Source organism: Equus quagga, chromosome 10 (genome assembly GCF_021613505.1).
Source record: "Equus quagga isolate Etosha38 chromosome 10, UCLA_HA_Equagga_1.0, whole genome shotgun sequence".
Classification (NCBI taxonomy): Eukaryota; Metazoa; Chordata; class Mammalia; order Perissodactyla; family Equidae; genus Equus; species Equus quagga.
The window spans coordinates 29,498,957-29,516,403 of record NC_060276.1 but is presented as its reverse complement, the minus strand read 5'-3'; the positions used below and the strand labels follow the sequence as shown (position 1 = coordinate 29,516,403).

Here is a 17,447-nt window from a genome sequence, read left to right as displayed (position 1 = left end):
TCAAAGAACCTTGAATAAGATAATTATACTCTTTTTAAGATGCCCTGGTCTGATCTCACTGATCAGTGAAAAGCACTATATTTTTGAAACCAGAAAAACAAAAAGTGAAAATAGAAGATGCTATAGGGCAAGTTGCAAACGAAGAACAAAGGTCCTTGCGAGTTTGTAGAAATACCTGCAATGAGAGACTTTAAAGTGGGAGGAGGGGTGGGGAGAGAGGCGGGGCACAGGGATGGCATAAGCACTAGTTTAGCCCAGTTGCCCACGAATACACAAATGAGCCTGCCACTCTGATCTAGCATTCTCATAATGTTTCATTCTCAAAAATTTTAGTGTTCTAAAATACAGCATTCAAGGCCTTTAAATCAAAAACTCAATCAAGCCCCTGCATCTTCCAATCTAATCACATGAGACCTTAAAAGTGGAGGAAGAAGGCAGAGGAGTGGGTCAGAGAGAGATGGATGTGAAAAAGACTCCTGCATTGCTGGTACTGAAGATGGAGGAAGGGAGCCACAAGCCAAAGAATGCAGGCAGCCTCTAGAGGCTGAGATAGATCCTTGGCTTACAGCCAGCAAGAAGATGGGACCTTGGTAGTCTTACAAATGTAAAAAACTGAATTCTGTCAAAGACCCAAATGAGCAGGAAACACATTCTCCCCTAGAGCCTCAGAAGCGAACACAGCCCTGCTGACCCCTTAATTTTAGCCCAGTGAGACCCATACCAGACTTCTGACCTAAAAAAACTGTAAGATAATAAGTTTGTGATGTTTTAAGCCATTCGTTTGCAGCCATTTGCTATGGCAGCAATAGAAAACTAATACATGGAGTTTTTTTTGAGTGCTTGTTCATAAGCAATGAGACAATAATGTCCACAAGAAAGTACTAAACATACCGACTGGGTAGTACCCTAAGAATGTGCTAAAAAGAGCACACCACCTACAGCACTGTCAACAGTGGCTAATTACCACGGGGGAAAAAGGTGGGTAGCCAATGAAGGTAGAATAGTTCTTCAAGAAAAACAGGAAGCAATGAGGTTAGTCCTGATATCATATCAGCAAGTAAAGATAACTGCTCCAGCGTTCTGCTACTTCACCACTTGACAGCACTGCAAGTAAAGCTCTCTAACGTCTCCCTACACCACCACCCAACTCAAAAAGGCTTATCTTGTCTCTCATACTTCTTGGTTCTTCTAATCCTAGTGAGATATTACCTAATTAACAGATGGCATGAAAGTAGCAAAAGTCTACCAAAACCAAAAGGCATTACAGAAGTAAAGAGCTTTGAAATCAAGCCAACCTGAGTGTGAATCCTTACTTCACCTCTTACGTGGAGTGTAACACTGAGCAAGATAGTCAACCTCCCTGAACCACTGTGCTCTTAGGAGTAAAACAGAGGGAAGACTTAGCCTTAGAGAGTGTTCAGGGGGCAGCTTGCAACGCACTTGGCACTTTCATAGTAGCACTCAATAAATTATATTACATTTAACTATGCTAAACCAGAACAATTTTTTAAAACTGCAAATAAATATACTTCATATGAAATTTACAATAACTGTTATATAGGTGAGATTCAAGTTTTAAGCTCCTAGAGTTCTGAAAGTTTTTTTTTATTTGTATTTTCATTTTTCCATTGAACCATATCATGAGAAGTACTCTCCAACAAGTTGGGCAGGCTCTTGTCTTATCATACCATAAACGTGGCACAATTGGGTAAAACAACGCATACCCTCATCACAGTAAGTCATGCCAGTGAAAATGTTTTACTATAATTGGTAACACAATATAATTTTATTTTTCACTAAAATTACATCTTATAGACCGGGATCAAATTATTGCTGCTTGGAAGGTAAAATAGGTACACTTGTGGTACGCTTGTTCGCTATAGAGCAGCTAAACCCTCTCCAACTTAAAGGATGGCATTCTGTTCTTGTTTAAAAGGGTACCTATCAAGTTTAAGCATAAATTGCATCATTTTCCATCCCATGGAATAGGCACCTTATTTTTTTTTACTTTTTTTTTAAAGTAAGGTATAATTGACATACAACATTATGTTAGTTCCAAGTGTACAACATAATGATTCGATATTTGTATATATTGCAAAATGATCATCACAAAAACATATGCACTTTAAAACCGGTATCTATCTCCAATTCATGTCTCCTCATTTAGCCTGGACACATTTTTTTCTGTAGTGTTTTCATTGCCATTAAATCCATTATAAACACTGAAAGTACAGTAAACAAAAATATTATTTAACCTGATTATCTTGGATCAGAATTTTCATAGCAGTAAAATAAACTGAGCAATTTAGTTGTTTATGAATAAAGATAGGATGGAAGACAAAGACTAGTCATTCTGAATGACTGCAGGGACTATATCCCCTAATATCCAGCAGAGTTAGGCCTGGCACATAACAGGAAGTGAGTAACTTCTGAATACTATAAACTCAATATACAAGGTGATTAAAAAAAGAACTGAGCACTTTCAAAAATGGATTACTCAGTAACTTCTTTCCCTCCTGATTCCTCAAGAATCTCACATCTACACCACCTCTTTCTCACAGTATTGAGGAAATAAAGCAATACACCACGGCTGCCATTTCAATGTAAAATATCACCGTGCATAGTGCTTTTAATTCTTGATTCTTTAATCATAAGTAATAAAGTCATTAACACAAATACTTGCCTATCTCTTACTTCTTTCTTCTCCCTCCCCCTAACTTGGTCCTACTTATGTCTCATCTAAATATTCTAAGTTTCAAGCAGAATGTCTGGAGTCCTTAAAATTCTTAGTCACTCCAGACTTCCCATGAGGGTGTAAGATTTGCATTTCCTCCTGCCTTCCCTCTGGGGCAAGTGTTTTGAGGGGGACTTGGAAGTAACACTCATTTAAGTATAGAAAACAATGAATCTAGATAAATCATTGACAAGTAAATTTCTTGGAAATATCTGAAAGCATCAGAAATACTAGCTTTCTGTCTTGCAAGTTTCTTGTGTGCAATATTCTTAAGTTATATTAAATGGTTTCAAGAGATCTTTTAAAAACACACACACAAAAGGCTATAAAACAAAAATTTTAACTTCACTTGCACATGCCAGGCTTCCTCAGACGAAAAGATCTCAAGTAGCTAAAAGAGTGAACACTGATTAGGAGGAGCAAGCAATCCAATCGGAAACCTCTGCAAAGGGTTTGTAAACTCTAAATTCACCACAGTCCAGTGTGAACCCTATAATTCAAAAATAATACAATCCCAGGCTCTTTAAGACAAGCAGAATATCTGTACAAAAGGAGAGAGGTGTCTTCCTCTAGTCGGACCACATAGGGAGCATTGTATTCAGATGTAGTATCTCGCATAAAGATTAACATGAAAAAACTATCCGAATGAGGACAACCAGCAGAGTGAAAGGTCTGGAAAACATGTCACACGAGTAATGGTTAAAAAAACAGAAGATTTCCAGGCTTGTACGTAATACAGAAAACAGATGATTTTCTATATAGCTCCACAAGGCCACACTAGGAACAGGAGATAAAAGGTATGAGGAATTGATTTTGGTTAACGTAAGGAAGAGCTGTCCACGAATGAAAGGTGCTGCCTTGGTGAGGTAGTGAGCTCTTTGTCACTGACAGTGATCAAGGAGGACGTATATCACCATTTTTCAGAGGTGTTACAAGAAGGATTCCTGCTTTAAAGGGAGTTTGGATTCCCTAAATGACCTCTCAGGTCTCTTTTATCTCTATGGTTTTTCATTAATAAGTGTTAAGCCAGCCCTTCTGCAAGCTCAGACAATGGAAATTCCCAAGGAACATGCCAAGAAAGTTACAAACTAACACCAAATTGCTTTTAGGTGTTACTTATGTTATTTCTCCACATAACTTCATTAGACTGAGCATATGTAGTAAAAACAAATTAAGCAGACACAAACAAAAGTTTATGTATATGGTAATTGTGGAAGTAACTAAATATATTCTTTCTAATTTGAGATTATCAATTTAAAAAGTATTTTGCTAAATAAAAAATATTTCTAAAACCACAAGGTTTTGTTTTATTCAGTAAATCAGAAAAAAGACAATCTTAGGGGATAGAAAACGTCAAATTTAGGAAATGCATATTTTTATTTTGTCTATCCTTTGAATCACCCAGAAAACGGAATATTTACATAGCATGCACAATGTTTTCTCAGGAAATCTAGATAGTGAATTTTAATGATGAAATGATAGAAAACAATTGCTATAAAATACTGTGCTATTGATATTTAATATAAAGTGTATTTTACATATTAAACAAAATCACTGTAAATAGGAAGCTAACTGAACACAAGTGCATTGGCTAAAAAAGGACAAGTCTAATTCACTAACACTCATCCTACATCCATTGTTTTTTAGCTCTAGAAAGGTAAAATTCGAAGGAAAACATCTCCAGTGTCTGTCTTGCTAGGATTCACCGTTACAAAGCACTGATTAATTCTTACCTATTGTTTTCCTCCTTATTGCCACACCGTTATTATCAAAACTTGCTGCTTGTGAAGAAAAGATAAAAGGATCGCTAATGCTAATACTCTTCTATTTCAGCGGGTCCTTTGAATCTCATACGTTAACCCTATAACATTAGCCTGAAGGAACTATTTGCTGTTTTAAAACAATGAATACCAAAACACCAGAAAATCACTTAGATGTGACTGCCCTTTCAGCTTTATTAATTTAGGCAAAATGACAGGTTAATTTATATGGTTCACACCTGTCAGGAGCAGAGTCTTTACTAATTCAGTTTACAGTGACCAGGACATCCTCCCTCAGGCTAAGGTTGAACTTCACCCTACCGTTGCACAGAGAGAAACAAACACATCACTCAGATTTCTAGCAAGACAGTCCCTTCAGAACTCCACATGGATGGCACACCACCCCGCAAGTGTTCAAAAGTGAAGCTGAAGGAAGTCTCTATCTACCCAAGAAAGACTAAGTATTTGGTAATCAAGCTATCTAGAGGCCAAGGATTATTTTCCTCACTCTTTTGTCTTGAAGATACTCCACTCTTCCCGAATGGTAAAACAATTTGAAAAGCGCTTTATGTTATATAAGAAACTATTTTCCTTAATATCATCATAAACCTTGTCTTTCTCATCAATAAGTCTTGAAAATACGGAGAGGTTTCAACTCTCATCCAAGTTCGGAACAAGCAGAAGGAAAGCAAACTTGGACTTTAAATCTACAAGGAAAAAAACCAGCCTTTCTGTTCAATGTTTGCAGTAAGTGAAACGTTCTCTATCGTACGTTCTCTGGCGTGGCAGCACTGCCCTATCGACAGCATCAACCAAGAGCTCCAGCTGAGCAGCACCTCCACCGAGTTTAGAAAGGGACCCCAAGGAGCCTTTATATGTTTTCCATACTTGCTCAATTACTACAACACATTTTTACTACAACTAAAAATATTTTATATTGAAATTTCAGTCTTAAGTCTTCAATGAAAACCACATAATGTCTTTGACAAATCACAGCAAATAAGGATAAAACATTACAAACCAACACTGATGTTACACAAGCAAATGTACAAAAAATGCTTATATTAACTGTGAAGAATTCTATATTCAAGATAATATTTTAAATGTTTACACATAATTTTAGAGGTAAATCCTAAAATATCACAACTTATCGGAGTCAGAATTTAATTATTCCATTTCAATGCAAAGACTTGAGACCCAAAAGACACAACCATTTAACCCATGCTTGTCAGCCAAACTCTGTGAGAGCAAATAAATGCCACTTGACCCAGTATTCTAAATTAGTTGTTACAGTTTTTGAGAGCGAAAATTATGCTAAACTTAGGTATCATTTTATGTGTAGAAGCGTTTTGGAATATAAAAAGCACTGATGAGAACAACATGTTAAACACGGTATTTTTATTTCTGGCCACGTAAGGCACTGAACTCTATCTAAAACAGTCAAAAACTAAAAAATTTATTTAAAAACCTGATTTAGGCTTCCCAAGCTAGCCCTTTCCTATATTTAACATATTTTCTGTGTGTATATTTACATAATATTTTAACCCTGTATTAATTTGTTTATAAAGAAAAATAGGTTAAGGCGAATTTACTAATGTAGACTGTCCCAATGTCAAAATAGTTTAGCCTAACCCTGGCTCTTCCAATATATTTTTCCATTCTACCTATGTTTACAACCAACAATCAACATCAACACACAAGACCTGTGATATTTTCTAGCTTCTACTATCTAAATCAATTCATCCTTATCATCAGGTCAAAGAGGTGAGTACTTAAAAGGAAGAAAGTGATTCATTAAAGATGTTGTATTAAGCTGTGTCTGAGCTTGTGGCTAATATGAATTAATAAAATATAAGTATTCTTTTTAACCAGCTCTAAAAATTGTCAAACCAGCTGCAGTAGGAGCTGCAATGTGGATCTTGTGGACAGTAAACTCTAGCAGGAATACTAGAATCATTAGCAACAATTATTAATTGTAGCCTGCTGATTTTAGTTTTGGGTATGTATGTTTTGTTTTGACCGTAAAGCTGCTTTTGGTAAATCATGGTCATTTCTCACCAGCTAAGATTCATAAAATCAACAGGCTCATCTCATTTTCTCAAATTATTTGCAGGGGCTCCATTAGCTTGTCACCTCCCTTGTCACTCCATTAATTTGTGCTTTTGACAAATACACCTTTTGAGAAACAAATATAGTTGACCTTCTTTTTTCTTTTTTACAAACATAACTCAAATTTTTAACTTTATAGGAAAAGCACTCAACACTCAAACATGTAAAATAACCCAAAGCATCTCTAAGAAGGACATAAAAAATAATCTGAACATGAAATGATGACAGGATTTAACTCTGAAATGTCCTGATTTTTCAGCGCTTTCCAGGGAATTGCTTCTTTTGGACTGAGAACACAAGCATATTTCCTTAGCAGCTGAAAGCCTTTCAAAGAACCAGAGAGCTACCATTGTGCACCTGAACCTCATATAAACACAAACCCAGCAATAAAATGTCAACTCACCAGATTTCTAAACACACAATTAATGTAAAGCAGGAAGACTTTCCACATTTTTCATACTGAAAAATATTTTAAAGGGAACACTCACAGTTAAGACAGACTTTTACTCAAAAGCTTTTCTCATACGAATATTAAAAAAAAAAGAAAATCAAGCTTTCCCTTACTCCTTCTTCCACCAAAAAAAGGATCACAGACAATACTTTAAAAGAACATTTTATTATAGCTCCTGGATTTTGTTTTTAAAGCAACACTTCGCAAATTTAAAAAATAAGGTTTCCAAAAATTCTAGGATGACTTCCCAATATATTTCAGTATATACTTAATATAAATTTCTAAAATAGATATTTGTATAATACACTTTTCAACTCCATGTTTATAAATAACCATTCACAGAACTATAATTTGCACAAATTCGAACTTACACTTCAGAACTTGAATTATAACTGGGAAAGATATAGCATCAAACTTATTAATATTCACATACAACTCAAGTATAAAAGTCTTGATTGAAAGACATTTTCTGATCAATGTGTTAACTCTGAATGTTTCAAATTAATCAAAAGATTACAGAAAGCATTTCCACATTTAACAAAACAACAATATCAATCATCAGCAGTTTTTGTGCCGTTACACAAAAGAAGTCATCTTAAGTATTTCAGATACACAAATGTTCAAAAAAATCCAACCAACGTAAAAGATTAAAGTTTATCCTTATGCAATTCCTTAGGCATACCTTTAGATTTTCATATTAGCAATCAGATTACCAGTAAACACTTTAAATGAAAATAAACATAAACTCCTAGGAAAACAAAACAATGCGAAAATGTGGGCATGCCAATATCTTTAAATGTAAGCAAGCTTGAGGTTTTTAATCTTGTGGGGTTTTAGATGTTGCTGTTTGGAGTTTTTTTTCCCCCTTTTGCCACAAGGTTGATTCATGAATGAAAATCCCACTTTAATATCCTATTTTCTCTCACTTACATGTATGCTGGAGAAAGTGGAGTTGACCTGGATGTTTTAAGCACAGGAACTGGGAATTTCCAGATAGCAGGAGAGCTCGTTTTCCATTTCAATGGCATGTTGTCACCACGGTACTACAATAACAGTAAACAGCGTTTCCATAACAGACTACCAACTAGGATTTCCATTCCACACTGTACTGACACAGCAGTGGCTGCCGCGGAGAACAAGCAAACGATTCTGCCAGTGCCCTGAAACCGATGCTTCCAATCTGTAAAATAGGGCTGCAAGGTACCTCCTTTAAATCCTCCTGTCCCCTAAAGCAATATGATGATTCTATCGTTCTAACAATAGTGCCACCTCGTTAGGAAAGCGTTGACTGCAGTATATTTTTTTTAAGACTGCACTGTGCATACATACCACACAATGCAGCTTTATTTAATAAAAGCGGCTAGGGTTTTGGCTTTTTTGGTATTATTTTAAGCTTGCATTACCATTGTTCTCCCTTAACAGGGATACTGCAGCACTGTACTATATTCTGAACCTATTAACCTGATTTCTGACCAACAGTAGCAGAAAAAAAATTAGATGGGTTTCATATGAAAATGAAACAACATACCTACTCAGAATACACTTGTCATCCTCTGAACATTCTTCTTTTGAGCTGCAACAATACAAATGGGATATAAACCTCAGCATAGCCTTAGGCCACAGCTAATAGAGATCAGTGACTAAATTCGGCAGCCTGTTTTCCTTCTGTGCAAGCTCTGGCCACACAATACAAGAATGCCATTATGGGAAAAGCCCGTTTAAAAAATGCCAGTCTCTCTGGTTTCCAGTTAGAAGAAGGCAAAATGTAAGAACAAATATAAACTGCTGCAAAACTCTGCACGCTCTTCTAGCAGCTTCTGATTCAAGTTGCTCTCCTTTCCCTATTCTTATTTCCAAGCTGGGATGAGCAAAATCTCATACATTTACAACACGCTGTGGTAACACGAATATCACTCTGTCTTCTGCAGCAGAGAAGTACAGAGTGGCGTGCTCTTAATAGCAGCCCTCGGAGGGACGCTATCAACAATCTAATTCAATGCTGCCCTCCCCTTCTTCTCTCCCCCTTTCCCCTCCCGTTCCCCCCTCCCTGCTCCCCCGCCCCCAAACAGCTCACAAATTGCCTAGAGGAGAGACCAATGCTGCTGGCCAAGCAGGTGTCCAGCAGGGACCATTCCAAAGCTGAGCAGCGGCTCCGGTAACCTCCAGGGGTTAGTGACTGACAAGGAGGCTCAAAAATTAAAGCCGCTGTCAAAGGCAGCTTGAGGTATTTCATAAAAGCAACGGCAAATAGAGGTTTCATCTATATTGTTTTAAAATACTGCCAGAAAATAGCATCGTAAGTGCCCAGAAAGTGACTGGGTATTTTAAGTTTCTGTTTAAAGCGCCAAACTCACAAATTTTCTACACAATTCTAAGAGGTAAAAATAGGATAAAACCGGAATCATGCTGAACTCTTTATTTACAGGCTGAAGAATTTTACTTCTGATGCAGGCAAGCCATCATCACCAAATATCTACCTTCATAGTACCCTTCCACTTCTACCTAAAAACAGAATTGTCCATCTCTGTCAATGCAAGCTTAGGAAAGGCAGACCGCCATTGACATGAAAGCCACTACTTTTTTCAAATCTCACTGCAATGACCAAGAGCTCACATTGACTTTCAAGTTTTTATCCAAACAATAAACTTGTGCTTCCAACTTAAGTAGTTGACTTTTATATACTCTTTCTGAATTATTCCTAGTTTTAAAAAGATTGAGATTTAGTCCCTTAAGAGTCGTTCTCATTTGTATTCAAAAAGCATAGGTAAATGTTTCTATAGAAAGAAACTACTTTCAAAAATTCCAAAATATATAAGCTAATGTACTAGAAATACACTGCGAAATCAGTTAAGGTAATCATGAGTACCTTCCTTTAAGATACACATCAATATTCTGAAACCCAAACACATATGTATATACGGTATATACATACACACAAACATACATATACGGAGAGAGAAAGCTTATTTTGAAACATTGACCAGTAAGGCATAAACTTTATTAAATGCTAAATAGATGTCAGCCATCACTACCTCATAAATAATTTTTATTCAATCTATCATACACAAATACTGCCCCAAAACACAGTCAAGCAACTTAAAGGGTTAAATTATATTTCTAACTCTTTTTAGTAGCTACACACAAAACTGTCTCATAAAAATCTTCAAAGAAATTGGAGAAAGGAGTATTTATCAATACCTTAGTGGCCAAAATATATTTAAAAGGTTAAAGAAAGAAGCACACTAATACAAATAAACCATAGTCAATTATTTTACATTAGAAGGCTTTGAGTAATAATTCTTAATAGTTATAGAGCAAAAAGGTCCCAGGTACAATCAGCAGTGGCAACTTGTTGGAAACCCCAAGAAGGAAAAATACACACAGACACACACTCAACAAGCAAGTTTGGAATGTTTCATTCCAAAAATGTGAAGCATTCCCAAATATTTAAAAATATGAAACATAAATGGCTACAAATTAGCTATATGTAGAAGGAGATGATGTTTTAGAAAGGAAATTCAACCACTTTGCAGCTTATGAAAATATTACAAAGCAGTAATTACAAATTAACTTCTCATTCTGAGAACAAAGACCCCCAAACCTATGTAAAAACATGGTGGTGAAGTGTTTCAAGCAGTTTATCTATAAAGACTACCCAACATTTATGAGTGGGACATAGGACGAATGTAGAGTTTTCCAAATTTCCAAGAGGGTAACCCCCACAAACAGGTGAAGATCACTTTATTGCAAAGGTTCTCAAGTTATTATTCTTCTATGAACAATCAACTGAATAAAAACCCAACATATTATTTGTTTTATCTCATTAGGCTCCAAAGAAATCAACTAATACCACCAAATCATCTATGTCAATTTTCAGTCTAGATTTTTCTTAGACTTAATGTTTACAGCCTGTTTTTGTGGAGCTCCAAAAATTGTAATATTTATTCAAAGTGAAAAGAAAATAAGACTGCTTTCCCCCACCCCACCCCCAGCACTCTTAAAGACCCAAAAACCCTAAAAGCATTATATCTGATGATGGACATTTATTTATATTTTGTTCTTTTGCTTTAATAAATTGCTAGGAGTCATTTGTAATTATCTCTTGTGAGCAAACAACTAATACGCCAAAGGGTTTAAAAGTAATTCCTTTAAGTAGAAATATAGTCCATGAAATATACTTTACAATATTTATTTGCTTAACAACACCATTCCTCATACATCGTTTAGAAATAAACTTCAGCCAGGTAAAATCACCCCAATTACACATTAGCAGAGTCCAAATTAATCAGATTTTACTACCCTGACGGCAACTTCAGTGCAACTACAGAGTGTAATTACCATTACATTCGGGAACTAAAAATGTTCTCACCTACTGAGTGAAAGGAAGAAAATGATTAAACATTATTTTAAATATAATTTTATGCAGCTCAGTGTCCCACTACTTTAATATTTAGACTGGGAAATGTCAAAAACCCTCATTCACATCATAGGAAACACTGATTTCATTTACACAACACTTGGTTTCTATTATGGACAACTGCATAAAACGGGATAGAAAGACAACATACACAAAAGCTCTTCAAAGCATTTTATGAACATTAATCGCTTAAAAATACCTGTGAAATGCATATTTAAGAGATGTAATAAATAAAGGACAATGCTGGGACTTGGCCCAGGCCACAAAAAAGAGACATTCTTTGGTCAAACCTTATAGAACAGAATTCCCTGGCTCCCAATGTAGAAAGAGAAGATTTTTATAACTTGTAGAACTCTTACAAATCATCTTGCTCAGTACCCTCAGTGTATAGATTAAAAAAACCAAAGCCCAGAGAAGTGACCGTGCCGAAAGTCCCACTGCTGGCTGGCAGCAGGAGTGTAACTAGAAACCAGGTCTCCATCTCCCAGTCCGGGCTTTCCTGCTCTGGAATCCCTACTGCCCTCCTTCTCGATGAAACCATTCCCTAAGACATGTGTTTCTATGACATGAAGTGAACCACAGTCTATAGATGTCTCAATGTATTCTAAAGAAACAAGAACTGCAGAGAGCTATTTACTCCTCCAATTAAATACACACTCAAAGATAGAAGTGGGAGAGAAACACCAAAAATACAAAAGTGTGCAGGAAGACTATTCCCCCAGTTTTAATTCCAGAAGGTATTTAAGAATGATCAGGGAGAAAAAGGTAAGTAAAATTAAGCCAGTCATAGTAGGGGAGAAAAGTGAAATAGACAGCTAAGAGTCTAATTTTTTCTTGATGTAAATGTTTCTAAACAATTTTACGGGAAAGTTTAACTCAGTGACTGCTACAGTTTGCCTCCCATCCCACCACCTTCCGTATGAATTTAGCGTATGTGACCTCTCTCTCCAGCTTCACCTGATATACCATAAGAACTGACCTACCTTTTTCCTGCAAGTTTTGGTTAATCCTGTGGTAGCTACAACTAAAGACTAATAGCATTAACCACAGTTTGTGTGGGCAGACACTGGGATCTCTTCAGTCCTGAGAATGCCTCTTCAGACTAATCCGGGCTATCCACATTATTCGTGTTACTCGGACAAGACTGTAGATCATGCCAACTTGTGTGCTCTGTTCATGTTCTACCAATCAGTAAAAGGACTTGGATGGCAACCATGAGGACTGTGAAACACTTTAAAGCACACAAAACATTCATTTCTGGACAAAATTCTTAATACATTCAGGACTCCTTATTACAGGAAATACAACTGTTCACATGAGTGACTATATATACTTGTGTGTATGTGTGTGTATCTCCTTTATTTGTTTCAGGAAACTGAATATCAAATACGTTAAAAATTTCTTACTAGATACTCAGAGATGTTGCCTTGCTAAAATCAAAATGGAGAATCCCAGATATTTCTCAAAGACAACTACGTTGGAAAGTCATCATTTCATCTTTCATAGAAAACAACTTCTCACATGTCAATTTCCTTAAAAGAACCGTGTGGATCTTTGCAGTCCCAGGAAGGGGTTATACAGACTATTGTAACTATCACTATGCCTTGCATTAACATAGTATCTATCTCCTTCACAACACAAACATGTAGAAAAACGCAATTGTTGTGCAGGCACATACTCATGCACACGTATCAGTATATGGACAAAGAATTCCTTCTGCCATAATGGCATAAGTAATGTGATGGCAAGTCCTCTTCCTATCTTTAACATTTCCAAAGGAAAAGAAGGGTACTAAGTTTTGTGGGGGTTTTTTTGGGAGGAGTAGTCAGAGAACAGCAATAAGAGGAGCTGGTATGCTAATGAGACAGGAAACAACAGGTAAGGGAACCAAAGGAGAGAAGAGTAAGGGCAAGGAAGGTAATGGCTGGCTGCAAGGAGAATGGAAAACCAGAATGGTAGTACTTCCTGATACTTATGTGGCACCTTTTAAAATTGGGGGTCAGGTGAATGAGATTACGAGACTAAGGTAGGAGTTGGGATAAGAGGGCAAAACTACAGAGGGACTGAGCAAATAATAAGAAAGGTAGAGTTTTTGGAGACTCAATGACCCACAGATTTTGACTACCCTTACTCTCTCCCTACAGCTGAACAAAGGATTAGCAATGAAGGGGAAATTCAGAAGTTCTTGCCCTTCCTTCTTCCTTTTGTTTTCTGTAGTATCCATATTCTTTATGGATTTTTTTTTTTTGGTCTATCCTTGAGTGTTTCTTTCATATATGATTCCAAAATCCATATGCCCAAGTAAGTCTTTATACAGGTGACATGCATAAACTAAACTAATTCTTAAGTATTCTCATCTATTAAAAAATGCCTTAGACTCCAAACCAAAGTGTTTGTGTGTGTTGGGAGCAGAGGTGGTGGAAATCAATGATTTTTAAATATATGCTACTTGCATACTTGCTTTTCAATTACCGTTTTAAAATTATTTGAAAGAAGCAATTTAGAGAGACAGCTGATCATCATCAAAGTGGGATAATGTATCCAGTGCTCCAATAAGAGGCCATGCAGTCACCAGACCCTCGCTCCAGCCCTGCAACTTCTTCTGCCTGAGACGTCCTCCCCAAATTCCTGCTCTTCCTCCCAGAAGGAATTCCTGAATCTTTGCATCTTCCTAATCGAGCACTATCCCAGCACGACGGAAAGCATTCAATAAGTATTAGTTGAGTAAATTGAAATAGAAATGCATAAGCAGAGGGGTGATTAAATAGGAAGTGTATTGAAGCCAGCATATATCCTGGAAGGTTTTTAAATGCTGTTATTTATTCTGCTATTACTAAAAGTAGAGTTCAGATAAAAGGAATATTCATCTGTTAATTTGATAATTTTAGGCTATAAAGTCCTTAAAATGAAAAAAATCGAATATACATATTATCTTGTTAAAAATAAGTATATGTTGAAGAAAATCACCCAGGATACATGCTTTGTTAAATAAAATAAATGCATCACTAATAGTGAAGATGTTTGCTCTAGTGAAAAATCTCTGCTCTAACCTTAAATAATGATAAATTTATCTGTTTAGTCATCTCTCAGCAAATTCCTAAGTATCAGCTTAAATTACCTTGGGTAAATAAAATAACCAACAATTGTTAGATTTTCTGATGTTTTTGTACATTGCAACTGCAAATTTATCAAAATAAAAAGCCATTTAAAATGTACAGTGTTACTGAAAGAAAAATTAGGAATATGGCTCTACTGATAAAAAAATACATTCATATAAAGCTTTTCAAATAGTTTCACTACTTTGTTTTAATTTTGGTGGTATCAAATATAAAAGCAAAACTATAAAAGTTGCATGAAGACAATGCAATAAGCAATATTACAATCCTAATTTCTGTAAATCCTGAACTATTTTAATAAGAAGAAACAATCTCTAATATTGTCTATCTATGATGGTTGAAAAGCTTTTCAATAACGAGCACATCACATATGCAATTTCAAAAGGCTAGCCAGTTAAAGAAAGTCAACATTTGCTGTATTCTACATTCTTTCAGAAATACCTATACTTTCATAAAAATCTGAGTTACTGAATGACTTTTGGAATAATATATTGACATATTCCTCAACATTCCAATTAAAATAAATGAAATAATGCTACAATCTCGAAAAAATTCTATTTATATCTTTTTACCCAAAGAGTTATTATGTATAACATTCACATGTGCACCATAAATGTTAAGAGCCAAAAATGAGATCTAGAAGATTACCTAGTTGGCCCATCTCTTCCTCCCCGAGGATCTATAAGTCTTGGTCACAAATACTTATAATCACAATGATGTTTTGCTAACCAGAACCAAACACTTTCATGAAAAGCTAATCCTAATGACTCATTAAGATTAACATAACACTACTTAAGTTTTCCATGAAAAAGGACCCTTTTTATGTTCACTTGCTTTAATTTTGTTTTTACCATTTCCCAGGCCTAATCATCAAAACTTTAAATTTCCTATACATTTATCCATAGAAACTATTGTTGACTAAAAATAAAAGGGTTTAACCATATAATGAGTGAAACTATATCAAACTCCAAAAATAACTCAACTTCCAACTTGAAGCTTGTGACCCGCTGCCATAACACATGGCGCAACAGTTTTCTGAAAGGTGTACTTTATAGTCGCTGTATTTGCCGACTATGGTGGTATCCAAGAGACTCAGCAACCAGTTCAATACACCTCTATTTTCAAGACTATTTTAAGATCCTTCTCATTTTCTGACTGAGAATTCTTCTCTTTGGTGATTTTAAGTTCTAAAGATTTTTTTCTAAAACGGGGGGTATAGAAACAGTTATACCGAAAGATGCCAAATCTATGGTGGTAAGTCTAAATTCTAGAAGCTGGCCAAAAAGTGTGCAATTTAAAATGCTATGTCTGAAAAACATATTTAGCAATTCAGCGAAAATCCTATGATGTAAGACACCAACTCATGCTTTAAAAAGTGTTCATGTGTTACAAACTAACCAAAGCATTGTTCTAGAGTTATGTGTAACTTCATTACGTGGCTCCAATGGTCGTCCAACGAGGGAAAATCCTTTCTTTTCGTTATCTCATGTCCTATTACTAACTAAAGTAAATGCAATTTTGATGTGAGAGAAGAAAAAACAGAATTCACCTTCTAGGTTAAGCCTAGGTTTTAGCTAGATGCAATTTAAATTGGAATTTCCTGACTGCCTTTCTAAGTCTGTCTACTTCAACTAGTGAGTTCAGAACCACTTCATGTCTTCAAAATCAAATATATGTTTTAAATAATCAGCTATTTCTCATGGAATTCTGAAGCTGACACTTGAGTAAAATATATCTTCCCTTTAGCTAGCATATATTTATTCATTAATTCCTGACTCAGCTTGATCTACGTCAGAGACACTGTTGAACATTTTTATGACTCTTCCACTACACAGTCTGGCCATTTTGTTTAAATTCCTATGATACTGTTCAGTCCATAAATGAAAACAAATATGTTTAGGGACTTCCAGAATTACCAATCCTTGAGATTCAGATTTGTAAAGAACAGAACAACTTGTATTCCAAAAAGGGCAAAGAGGCTGCAAGATCGAGCTTAAACTGACAGTCTAAACACGGAACAAGCATATTAGCAAGTTGATCAATTAGGACCTTGTTTTCGCATTTGCCGACTAAAATGCATTTGTTTAAACTGAGGCCTCCTTAGTATATTAGCCATTACTGACAGTGTAAGATAGACTCCTTGAATTTCACAAATTCCAAAATCAATCAACTCAATCTGCCCAGCCCAAAACCTGTAGAGAAGATGTGCATGCTGAATTAGTTCAATCATCAAAAAGTACTGAGAACCGATGGCTTTGCTGGATGCTACTAGTATACAAAAGAACACATATTCCCTGGCCACAAATCCCTTACAATCTCATCAGGCAGACTGCATGTTCACATATGAAACATGAGTAAGCATAAATATATTGCTACAGCAAAGTCTTAACTATCCAGAACCCTGGTTTTCTAGCCAGTTTTTAAAAATTAACTTAAATTTGAAACAACTAGGGTAGGTTAACTCTTAAAATATCAAAACTCACTTATTTTTCACCTTTTGGCGGCAATCTTTCTGCCCTTTAGTTTCTTCAAGTCTAAAATGAACACAAGCCTTTTTAAAATACCGCATAGTCACCATAATGCACCGATATGCTTCAGATGGAGATACAGCAATGTGTGCAATAGCTGTCATTCCTCACCCTTGCCCGACTCCCGCCCCCATATGCTTTGACATAGATCATGGATGCTACTGAAAGGAAAATGGCACTTTTCTTTACTCTCCAATACATATACCAAGAGAAAAGTCCAATACCTCAAGACAGATGCTGTCAAACTTTAGTATACACAAGAATCATCTGGGGTGAATATTTAAAAAGTAGAAGTCTAGAGGTGGGGCCCAGTACTCCGTATTTTAAACAAG

At 35.9% G+C, this 17,447-nt stretch overlaps 1 protein-coding gene across 3 annotated transcripts in view; it reads right to left on the bottom strand.

The window, feature by feature from the left end:
• KLHL13 (kelch like family member 13) overlaps positions 1–17,447 on the bottom strand; it is a 183,894-nt gene that overhangs the window by 48,700 nt on the left and 117,747 nt on the right. Inside the window, exon 1 of one of the 3 annotated variants that reach the window (XM_046672639.1) lies at positions 7,985–8,218. The exons of the other annotated variants lie outside the window; for them this stretch is intronic. Coding sequence (XP_046528595.1) covers positions 7,985–8,082 — 98 coding nt within the window. The 5' untranslated portion in view covers positions 8,083–8,218. Of the gene's footprint in view, positions 1–7,984; positions 8,219–17,447 lie in introns of those variants that run through there. 3 annotated transcript variants of the gene reach the window in all.